Source organism: Accipiter gentilis, chromosome 28, assembly GCF_929443795.1.
Source record: "Accipiter gentilis chromosome 28, bAccGen1.1, whole genome shotgun sequence".
Classification (NCBI taxonomy): Eukaryota; Metazoa; Chordata; class Aves; order Accipitriformes; family Accipitridae; genus Astur; species Astur gentilis.
Window position 1 is genome coordinate 18,390,893 of NC_064907.1, and position 11,600 is coordinate 18,402,492.

The window sequence follows — 11,600 nt, forward strand, 5'->3', positions numbered from 1 at the left end:
TCATGCCGCCTGTTCGGGATGGGGCTGTGCTCCCTTTTGATCCTCCCCGGCACACCGCAACGGCATCTGGCTCTCCTGCATTTCATAAACAGACATAGAGAGACGGATATAGAAATATAGATACAGTCCTCTGATCCAGCAAGGCACTTGATGTCGATGGATCCTGATCTGGGGATCCTGCACCTCTCGGCTCAGCACCGGTGACGTTGGTGTAATTCGGACGACACCAACCCACCGTGAGATGCCGTGAGCTGCCCCTCGCAGCTGCCCCACCGTGTACCTGCAAACCCATTTCACCAGTAAGGGAATAGCAACAGAGAGCTGAAAACCCTTGCCAAGAGTTAGGGAGGGCAAGCTTGGACTACAAGGCAATTAACTTTCTGGGTTAATTATTAGTATTGAGATTGATTTGGGGTTTTTTTTCCTTTGGATCAGATTTTGATGCTCAAATGCAAGTTGTGGATAGGAGAAGTCAAAATATTAAGTGAAGAATGGCGAGAGAGTGAAACACCACAATTGCACCAGTTTGATTTTTATTTGCAAGTAATAATAAAGACAGAAATGAACATCTGTGCTGGAAGATATTAAGAAATAGATACCAGAAATGTATCTCAAAAGATTAGAGGAACTCAAAGCATTAAATATGGTTCATAAAAAAGTGAATGCACAGTGGTGTGCACAGACCCTGTTTTCCAGCCGTCCTTAGGAAGAAAACCAGTGTTCATACCTTCTCGATGGCCGTGCACTGGCATCCTGGAGGACCAAATCCTCCGTAGGAGCAGGAAAGGCCAGACTCCGAAACATTTGTGTTTAAATAAATAAATGCCCTCAGTCACTGGGTCCCCAAAGTCGCAATGCTGGAGCGGCACGAGCTACCTGGAGGGGACGGATGCTCCGGACACGTCCCACCATCCGGGCTGGCAGAAACCCTCCGGATTTGTCTCCAGTCCCGACAAAAGCTGGAGTCTGCAGCGGAGGTGGGGGGGCTTTCTTCGGCAACTTCTCAGGCGGTCCCGTCCCCCGTGACCGTCTACCAAGCCCTGATCCCTGCTTGCACGGCGGCTTGCAAGCACGCGGGCTGGTGCTGAGCACCGCTGGCCATACCCACGCTCACGTTCACGGCATTGGGGGTCACCCCGGTGTACCCCCCCCCGTAGCTGGCACCGAACGGGCCGCCGCTATAGGCACTGTAGTAGGAGCTATAGGAGTAAGGGCTGGCGGTGAGGCTGTACGGGGCCGGGTAAGGCTGGGACCCCCCGAGACAGGGTTTGCCATCCCTGACGAGCACGGGGACTGCCACCCTCCGCGGGGGCAGCGGGTGGGCAGCCAGCTCCAGGGATTTATCCTGCCTCTGCCTCTTGCACTTGTACCTTCGGTTTTGGAACCAGATTTTCACCTGCGTGGAGGTAAGCTTGAGCACGCTGGCGAGGTGCTCCCTTTCGGGAGCGGAGAGGTATTTCTGTTGCTTAAATCGCCGCTCCAGTTCAAACACCTGAGTTTGGGAGAATAAAACTCGGGGTTTTCTCCGCTGTCGCTGCTTGGGATGGTGGCAGGCGTCGGCTTTCTTCTCGTCTGCCTCGAAAGGGTGGGCAAGCAAACATTTTCCTGCAGCGAGAAATATCCAAAGCAAAGTGAGACCCAAGTCCGGTTCTGTTCCCAGTGAGAGTGTGTTTCCGAAAGAGGGAACGAGTTGGGAACGGGGACCTTCGGCAATAAGAGGAAGCAGGGTTGATAGTTGCTAAATTTAATATGAACATTTCTGTGAAGTTTAATGGGAATTCAAGAAAATTCCTTTTTTTTGGGATGGAATTAGAAGCCTGACTGTTATGTGAATTTTGGACAATGCCTCCTTTCGGTCCCTCCTAACGATGCCTGTGCCAGCGTGGCAGCCCCAGCCCGGAGAGGCACAGGGAGAGGCAGGGCACGGTGCAGGTTTGAATATCCCAAAACACAAATCCCCTTCCCCACCGTCCCGCTCCGGAGGGATGGAAGCGATGGCAGTCAGACCGCTGGCAGGATTTACCTCCGGCAGCTGAGAACAGGGAATCCCGCAGCTCTCTGAACTGAAGCAAAGCCAGAAAAATGAAGGGACTGGGAACGGAGGAGGAAAAATTGTTAGATCTGCGAGAAGACGGAAAGCAGTTTGTTTTTTTATCATCCGCTGGGTTTTTGTGTTGCGGGCGAGCTAGCCGGGGGTCTTACACGGTGGTCGCTCCCCGGCTGGTGGGATGCGCTGGGGTACCCTGCCAGCCGCAGCAGGGGCTCAGGGAATTTTTTGGGGGGGCTGCGGGGAAATGGGGTGATGGAGGGCTCCGTCTGCAGGTATTGAAGCTGGCAGGGAGCTCTCCCCGGGCTCCTCTCGCCCTCTCTGGCTCCGTATCCCAGCGCTACCCAGTGCTCAGGCTCTGGTCTTACTGGTTTCCCTGTTTCTCCACTCTTCAGCTACTGGGCGTTAGGGAAAGATGAGCAAAAGGACACTTGGTGGGATTTTAGCGGTGGGGAGAAGGGGGTCCCGTCCGATCCCCCCCTTGGTGGCCGCTCCGGAGCAGCATCCCCGCTGGACAAATATACGGAGCATCGAAACGGGGATTTGTATCAAATCGGTGGCGATTTGTGCCTTGCAGAAAAAAAAACCCAAACAAAAAAAACCCCTAAAACAAGCCAGTTATACCCCTGCCCTGGGCTGTTTCTTTTCCCTGAGAGCAGCCAGGACGCACGGGAGGGATGCAGGGCTTGGGGGGGCTGCTCAGAAAAAGCCCCGAATAACCCCCCAAAAACCAAAGAAGAAAAAAAAAAAAAAGGTGGGGGGGTGGAAAACCATCCACGGTACACGGGGCTCGGGTAGAATCGGAGCTGGAGGATGCAACGGGCTGCTCTGCACCCCTCGGGTTTCCAACCCCGGGGGAACAAAAGCGGTTCCGTGGGATTGTCGTGTCCCCCCCTCCCCGACCCCACGGGTCACTTACTGGGTGGCGGTGGCTCGTCCCCCTCCCCGGGGCTGTGGGCAGCCCGGGGAACGGGGACGGCGTGGGGTCCCCCGGTGGGTCCTGACCGTTCCAGGTTGAGGATGTCTTTTACCGAGAAGGGGGTGGGCAGCATCTTCTAGCCAGGGCCGGGGCGGGGAGGTTGAAGGGGGGGTTAAATGGGGGGGTGGGTGGTATGTGAGCTCTGGGACCCTCTCCACGCCTCTGACCCTCCTGCAGGACCAGGCACCACCCCCAGTCCCTGCCCTGGGGGGGGGTCCCAGGGGTTGGGGGGAGCAGGGAAAGGAGGGTTGGTCACCCGTGTGGGGGGGTCTTTGGGTCGCCCAGGGTGCTCTGGGCTGGACACGGTTCCCCGTGGGCTGTCTGTGTCCCCCCCCTGCCTTCAGGTCCCTCCAGACCCCTTCCCCTCTCTATTTCCAAAACAAAAAGGGAAGTGAGAAGGGGGGGCTGGGGGGGGGGGGGGGAATTTGGGGCTAAGCCAAAATAAAACAAATAAAGGAAATAAAAGCATAAAATACAAAAAACCCCACCCCAATAAAACAAATCGAGTTGATTTTAGCTCCATTAAGGTCACATTAGCGAGCGGCTTTGGGAGATAAGGGCTGATAAGGGGCGCAGACCACCTAGCTCCTGCGGGCTGGGGAAGGCGGTGGTGGTGGGGGGGGGGGGTGATGCTGCGAGACCCCCCGCCAACGTGGGCTGCCCACCGACAGCAGCTCTGGGCCCCAGTTCCCTCCCAGTCTGGTCCCAGTGCTGCCTTAGCGGGTGGGCACCGAGCTGGCATAACCCCCACTGGGGTACGGGGTCCCTCGCATGAGTTTGGGGTGCAGGGCTGGGTGCTGGTAGCCCCGTGGGGAGCCCCACTGGCCGTGGGGTGATGCTGGGCCTTATCTGGGCCCAGTGACCGGCTATTTCAATTAAAATTCCTAGCCGGCCTCAGGGGCTGGTGTTTGCTGATAGCCCTGACAGAGCAGAGCTAGTTTTTGTCTGGGTTGGGTCGGTATCTCTCGCACCACCGAAATAGCCAAACCGGACTGTTAGGGGAGGCTGAATAAATAAACTACCCAAATGCAGGCAAGGAAGTGAGGGGCTGGAACAGGAGGGAAAATAAATATAGTGGCTTGGGGACAAAAGCCCTCACAGCCCCACAGCCCGGTCCTCATTTCTGCGTAACGCCCGGGTTCGTTCCCAGCCCCTGTCGTCCGTGGTTTTAGCTCTGTGTCCGCTCATGCCCGTGCGACATCCCTGCACACGGTGCCTTGTTTTCCAGGGTAAAGTTGGAATTAGGACCGAACACATTGTGAGAAACACGGAGCTCACCTTCCCCGGGAGGGTTTCGCAGCGTGTGGCGATGCTTTTCCCTCCTCTGAGACGGCTTCAAGTTGTGCCGTCCCTTCCCACGGGCCTGATCCTGCTCTCGTTACACTTGGTAGGAGTGTGAATTTTGCAGTGTGACTTTTGCATGCTGAAAGGATACCTGGAGGTGTTTGCGTTGGGTTTTTTTTTTCTTTTTTTCCTTTTTTTGGGGCTGTTGCACTTGCTGCCCAGACCCCAAAATCCCCAATCCCGTACAGGAATGACACTGCAGCTCACTTAAACCAGCCCAGGCTCCTTGGGCTGGAGTCTCCTGCCCGTGCCGGCCACGGCAGCGGCCGTGTTCTCCCCGCAGCCCTTCGCCGTGGTCCCCACGGACAAGATCAGCTCCCGCAAACCCCTTCTCCGAGTCCAGAGCTGTGCCCTATTCGCAAAGCCCCTTCCCAGTCCCCGGCTGAATTCATTGCCACGTCTAAATGGCTTGTTTGGGGCTCGAAACACCAAAAGGCGAGAGCAAACAGACAGTAACATTACACCTTGGCTTGTTGATGGCGGGAGGCAGCCGGCGCCAAGGTAAAATGCTTGGCTGGGATCGAGACGAGCAGGAAGGAATTGGGGTGAGTAGCTTTATCCGCCCCTAATGACTCCGTGCGGCTGAGATTAATGGAGAGGCTGGAGTTTGGCTCTCAAGGACCCAGGGAGAGATGAAGTACTGGGTGGGTCGAGTCGAGGGGAGAGCGAAGGAAAATGGAGTTTAGCACAGGGCAGCTGGCAGCGGGGCAGGATTCGTGCCCATGACGGCCGTGGGGCTGGGCTGGCTTCTCCCCATCCCGCTCCGTGTGCGCCCACGGGTCGCATCCATCCCTCCCTTGCTTGCAGAGCACCGACGGCCTCTGGGCCATCTGGAGGCTTCGGATGAGGCTTGTAAATCATGTCCGCAGGCAATTCCCTGCCCAAACCTGCCGCCGAGCCTCCCCAGCCCCAGCCGTGCTCCCTGCCCTGTGCCGGGGAGATTTCCCGGTGCCACGGACATTGGCACCCATGAAGGCACCGGGCCCTCGCCGCGGTGCTGGGGATGGACCGCGGCTCTCGGCTGCCGCATTTTGGCAGCCAGAGGCCACTGGGGGATTTCTGGGAAGAAGACTAAGAGGATCTATCACAAGTGATCATAAATCATCAGCTTCTTTTTTGACTGGCAAGTTAATTTTATTACAACTCTGCAGGGACATTACTCCTCTTTTTAACTAGGTTAGATGAAATCAGGAGAAAGCTGCTTCTAGCCGCCGTCGGGTGTTTAAACGGGAGGATTTCTATGGCAGCAGCACAACCGCAGCTCCCAAAGTATCTGATTTCTGGCAGCTATCGCTGGGACGCATCAGGATCCCGATGCGATGTCGGAGGAGCATCCGAGGCCCTGGAAACCCGACTCTGCCTGCCGGGAGCGCGATGGGGCAGCCAGCCCTCCCAGGGCACTCCTGCCCTGCCAGAAGGTTTTGTTTTTAAAGTGCTCAGAGCGAGGGAAAAATGGGAATATTGACTAATAGGAATAATGGGAATAAAGGGAATAATGAGTGAGGTGGATGCACGGGGGGGGTTGCAAGTACAGAGCACGTGTATAGGCATCTCTCAGGAGTTTGCGAATGCTTTGATGCAGCTGAAATGAAACTTAAAAGGGTTTTCTATATCCCCTTCTTTTCCCCAGCTACTTTCTGTCCTTTTTCATCAGTGAAATAAACCAAAAAGCAGTAGAAGATAGAAGCGATGGCAGAGAGTGAGCGGCAGGCGGCTGAGGGAATGCAGATTCCCTCTCCAAGGCTTTCTAATAAACATCAGGGGGAAAAAAAAAAAAAAAAAAAAAAAAGGCAGGAAAATGTGCTGCTTTTCAGAATCCGTGGAATAAAAATAACTTTGGAACTTTAGCAAGTTTTCACCGAGAACTCGCTTTCTGCCTGGCTCCGGGACGAAGGCCACGTCTCTGCTGCGGTGGCAGAGGCCGGCGGTGGGTGCGGGCAGGGTGGAAGAGCATCTCGATGGGACGAAGCGCAGAATTGGGGCAGGCTGTCATCTCCTGCCCTCTGTTTATCTCTTTTCTTTCCATTTTAGCCAGCTCTTACCCTTTCGAGACAAGCCAGCCCTTCCCCGGTGCTCTGCTCGGACCGGGTTTTATCACCGATTATTTTATCTATTATTTCTGGATTTTTGGGGACCTGTTGAAATCAGGGGAAGTAAATGGAGAGAGGGTTTTTCAGCAATATCTGCTGGCGGGAGAGGTTTTCTGTGCCAGAAGGACTTTGGGATTGACTTACTTAAAGCAGAGCCCTGGCTCAAATCATTAGACAGCAGTGCCCTCTGCTTGGACACCGGAGATGTGCAGCTTTGCTTCTCTAAATTCCAAAGCTGAGCCTAGAAAAGCAGGGGGGGGAAATCCCCCCGTGCTCTTGCACCCACGCTGGTAAAGAGGAGTGGGTCAGCGGTGGGTCCGGGCAGGAATTGCTGAGGTTTGGGGGTTTGCTGTGTCACGCTCGGGAGATAAAAATACTGGTCGGTGCTAGAAGTGCTCTCACCGTCCTTTATGCAGGGGAGTTATTTTTAAAAGGGATTATTTTGGTGAAATGTCATGAATAATTCAGTGTCCCCCAGTGCTGGCAGATGGAGGAAGATTGAACTCACAAAATTACATTCCGGCTTCTTGTCTGTCACTTTTCCTAAGGAGACAGCTGTAGGACGCAGCCTTCATCAAACCGTCGGGGCTACCTGCTCCTTCCCCCGTGTATTTCGGCGATGAAGAGTGCAAACCTCTGGTTTGCAGCGGGCAGACAGATTTCTGCCTTTGTGCGTGTTCCAGCAGCGATGCGCAGGGCTGCGCTGGGGCGATCGGCAGCGCCTGGGCTGAAGATGCTGAGCAGGAGCAGCGTCTCCCCGCCGAGGGTTTGCAGCCGCTGGCCTGGCCCTTCCCAGCATCTGGACATGGCACTGTTAGGTTTAGGGTTGTATTTGATGGTTTTAAAGGTCTTTTCCAACCTAAATGATTCTAGGACATTTTGGCCAGACCCTTTCTGCTTTTATCCCCTTTCTCTCCCAAAAAAGCAGCCGGGGTGCAGCCTTTCCCCATCGTCCTCTGCCGCTGGGGCTGCCTGGGTGGCCGTAGGGATGGATGACCAAGGAGCAGAATCTTCCCGCCTTTGGACTTTTGGGGATTTAGCCAAATTCCCGGGGATGCTTTCAAGTCAGGACTGGGCAGGAGGTGGCGGCGGGAGCGAGACGAGGGAAGGAGGCACCTGGGGGCTGCTGGAGGGGAGAAGTGGGTGCAGGTGGGCTGAGTGGGTGCTGGGTGCTGGGTGCCGGGTCCTGCCCTGGAGCCGGCGGCCTTTGGTCAGCAGATGGCACAAGAGCCGTGGCTGAGCGCCTTGGGCATGGAGCAGAGCTGCTGGGGGAAAAAAAAATAAAAAATAAAAAAAAAATAATTGGGGAAATCAAAAGAAGTGCATCGCCCTGTAGCTTGCTGAGCAGCCAGGGCAGAGCAGGAGGCACCGCAGGCGACTGACGCCGGTCCCGTCCAGCCTCCTCCACAGCTCCCAGTAAGCCCCAGCAGGAGCCCAGTCTATCATCTTTCCCACCAGCGGCTCCGTTAGGGTCGGAGTATCCCAAACTCATCCTCAGGCTTCCCACAGCTGCATCCTGCTGCCTCGCCAGGCTGCGGCCCTCCTGGCTGGGTTATTGGGAAGGGAGCCAAGGGGGTATTTAACCCCCCAGGAGCAGGGGGCTGAGCTTGTGAGCATGGTGGTAAGTGGGAAAAAAAAAAAAAAAAAAAAGGCTACGGCAAGGAAAATCGGGATGAGACGTGATGGGAAACGTATGGGGTGTTTGGGATGCAAATGCTCCTCGAGGAAGGGGGAATTCGGTCTGTGCCTCTCGGATGCTCAGCGTGCAAAGCGGCATCCCAAATGCATTGCCAAGGTGTGCCCCCCCCACCCCCCCAGCCTTCCAGCTGTGTAACCGCGGGGGGGGGCAAAATCCTCCAGCACCCTCCAAACCACCCGAGAGAGGCATTTTGGAAAAGTGTGCAGGATTAGGGAAAAGCTGAGTTTCGTTATCACCTGCCCTCCCAACTTCACCTCCCCGAACCCCAAACCTCAACATCCTCACTTAAAAAAAAGGGGGTTCCTCCTTCCCCCCCCCCCCCCCCCCCAGCTCTCCGTACGTCCCCATCGCAAGCTGCCCCGCGGTTTGCAAAGATCAAGCACGGCGCAAGTGTTCTTTATTATTGGTTTTGACAGGCTCGGTTAAGTGGGCGGACGGGGCCTGGCAAACGTGCTTGGGTTTGCTTTCTGCTTTGGAACAACTGCGGGGCTCACCACATCAGTTGGGTTTGTGTTTTGTTTTGTTTTGCTTCTTTTTTTTTTTTTTTTTAATGGGAGACATTTATTTAGATTGAAGAAAGATCGCTTGGATACTGGGCCAAAAAAGTAACTTAAAATATCTGGACTAAATAAGCTCCTAAAATAGGGAGAATTGCTTAATTTTTTTCTCTCTGATGTCATCTGTGGATGCCACACACTGAAACCCTCAGCATGATAATATTTAAATAAAACGCAGCCTCAAATAATTCACAGGGCAGGGGGAAATGCATCATGCATTATCAGCTATTACATGTCATAGATTTCCTATTTGTCAATCTACCCACCCTTAAAATACATAAACTGGCTGTGAGCAACTTCCTGAGCTGGAGCAAAATACGTGTCAAAGCAATCGGAGGTCAATCTGAGCAGCCCATTTGGTGCTCACGTTTGTGGCATCCTCTCTGGAATTAAATTAAAAAAAAAAAAAATCATGATTAATGATACGGCCATCAGCTCTGAGGGTGAGCCGTGTAATTTTCCGCTTTCAACTAAAAGGCTGCCAAAAGGAAAAGCCTCCTTAAAAACACAAGTGTGTGAATTGTGCGCGTCGAGGGTCAGAAACTCCTCCACGGGTCTTGGCCTGACGGCTGGGAGAGTCGGAGTCTCCCGGGAGCCCCGTCCCAAACCCGGACCGCGTCCCCCTGTTCCAGACGGAGGCAGCCGAGGTGCCGGCAGGTTGCGACCGTACCCCGGCTCCGCTTCTCACGCGGGCACGAATCCCCGGCGTTTGCACCCTTGCCGCCTCTGTTTGCATGGGCAGTAACGTTTATTCCACTCCGATAAGATTTGCTCTCATCTCTTTTCAAGTCACGACGATAAATTTTGCCCTGGTTTGGCCTTTAAGAGTAACGGCGTGCCGCAGGCATCTATTTCTAACAACCGCAGGCATCTGCTGCCCGCGGGCAGGAGCATCGCCCCTGCAGCTCGGCTGTGCCCAGGGCCAGAAGGCAGCAGGTCGGTGTCCCTGCTGCAGAGTTTTCTGCCTGCTCCGGCCCAAACCCAGACCCTTTTTGCGCTGGGTGTCGTACGGACGCTCGCCGGCTTTATATAAAGATGGGATTTAGGGGGTACCCGCTCCCCTTTCGGCGCAGACAACCCCAAGCAGCGTTTAGCAGGAGCCTGCGCTGCGTTGGAGGGTTTTATGTTCGGGCTGAGAGCAGCGCGGCTAAGGTTTCACTCCATTATTCAGTTAACGGGGAGATGAGGTTACCGAGCAGAGGAACGGCGATGCTGCGGGGACCGCACGGCTCCTGCCAGGGGGTACCCAGGGCAGAACCCCCCTCCTGTCCCCGGCAAACGGGGCAGGCAGGGGAGATGCTGCCTCCGCCCGCTCGCCCCGACCTCCGAGCGGGTCCCTGCCACGGCGGCCAGATGTGGCCGTCGGCAGCTGCAGCTGGTTTCCACAGCCGCGAGTTTCACAATATTTATTTTTTTTGCCTTTCACGCTTTTCTCGGGCTGGTGTTGCGCTCGGGAGCCATTTAGTTGGCTGAAGTGCGGCCCCGGCAGCCGGCGCTGGCTGGAGGAAAGACCGAGATCTTGTGTTATTTTTCCCTTCGTGCCATTAAAATAGCCGGCAGACACGGCAGCGGGACGCTGGCCCGTCTCACCAGCCCGTCCCAAGGCTCGTGGCCGTGCCGCCTGCGTGGTCCCGCGGCAGAGCAGGGAGTGCGAGGGGCTGTCAGCGTGGGGAAGACCCCGGGTACGACCCCGCTGACCCACGGGGATGTATTTGCTCTCCTCGGTGCCAGTTTGGGCATCTCACTGTGTTTTCCTTGAAACCAGCTCTGCCAATGGCTTTTTTTTTTTGCGAGGCCGCTGGTCGAAGCCGGCGCGGTGCAGCAGCTGGGGGGGGGGGCGCAGCTCACCCCTTCCCGGCTCCACAAACATGCCACCGCCTCCTTTTGGGCTGAAAAAGGGATGGAGCCGTGTCCCTCGGCCCACACCGATGGGAGAGCGGCTTTTGACCAAGCAGGGTGACAAAATGGCACCTTTCGGGGCCAACACATCGCCCGGGTGCAGGTGCACGTGGGCTTGGGGTGGGGGGGGGGGTGCGAGAGAAGAGCTTGGCTCACTTAAAAGGCTTTTAAAAATACGACAAAGTTTCTTTACATTATTTAAAAGCCTCTTTAAAGAGCAGCTGCCTCCTATTAATACCGCCCGGGCTGATAATCTTTGCTCGGATCTATCTTTAGAGCGTTGCCAGCATAAATGGGAGCTGGAGGTGCAGCGCGGGGGTGACGTCAGGCTGCGCGCCGGCTCCGGGGGCGGCCGAACCAGCTGAAAACACATCGGAGCCTCCTGGGAGGAGGAGAGAGGGGAGGAAAGCAAATAATACCCCTGGCTTTTTGGGTGGGTTTGGAGAAATCAACCTTTCGGTTGCCTGTTTGCTCCGAAACGCGTCTTTTTGTGACGCTCGAGAGCAGTTTTTTGGGAGCAGTTGAACACGGCGGGGCTGAGCAAACCAGCTGGGCTGGGGATGTGGATCATGATGCGCTTTGCCGGCTCAGCCGTGAAGTGGTTTAAGCCCAGCTTGGGTGAAAGTACGTAGACCAGTTTTGGTTTTCTTGCTGCCCAGTGCAATCCCCGTAGCGGTACTGGGAAACGCGCTGTGTTAGGGACAGCTGCACTGGGGTGACAGTGACTGAACGAACCACGCAAGAGTTTGCAGAGACGAGGCTCTGCCCCAAATCAGCCCCTGCTCCTCTCTGCCACCGAATCCGGGCTGGAATCGTGACGATTCCCCATTTTCAGGTGCCGTCCTTTGACGCAAGCGTGGCTTCAAAGGGGACCCTGAATAATCCTGCTCTCCGGCGTCAGCGCCACGGGGGGAAGAGGGTGAGCGGGATCAAAACTCTTTGACTTGCTTTTATTTCCTTTGCTTTCTTAATCGCTTCCTGACAG

The 11,600-nt window shown here is 55.5% G+C and overlaps 1 protein-coding gene across 1 annotated transcript; it reads right to left on the reverse strand.

Annotated features, from left to right (window-relative positions):
- NKX2-6 (NK2 homeobox 6) lies at positions 1-3,099 on the reverse strand. The gene is made up of 4 exons (XM_049831585.1): positions 2,967-3,099; positions 1,105-1,605; positions 728-753; positions 1-75 (listed from the first exon to the last, which is right to left on the reverse strand). The coding sequence occupies exons 1-4, from the start codon at positions 3,097-3,099 to the stop codon at positions 1-3; spliced, it is 735 nt and encodes a 244-aa protein (XP_049687542.1).
- Between the last annotated feature and the right edge of the window lie 8,501 nt (positions 3,100-11,600).

Excerpts from the sequence above, each read along its gene's own strand:
- NKX2-6 (XM_049831585.1), bottom strand. The coding sequence starts at position 3,099 with ATGCTGCCCACCCCCTTCTCGGTAAAAGACATCCTCAACCTGGAACGG. Across the intron at positions 754-1,104 it reads TGCCGTGAACGTGAGCGTGG|GATGCCAGTGCACGGCCATC; the intron begins GTATGGCCAGCG and ends TTGGTCCTCCAG. Across the intron at positions 76-727 it reads AGTGCACGGCCATCGAGAAG|GAGAGCCAGATGCCGTTGCG; the intron begins GTATGAACACTG and ends TATGAAATGCAG.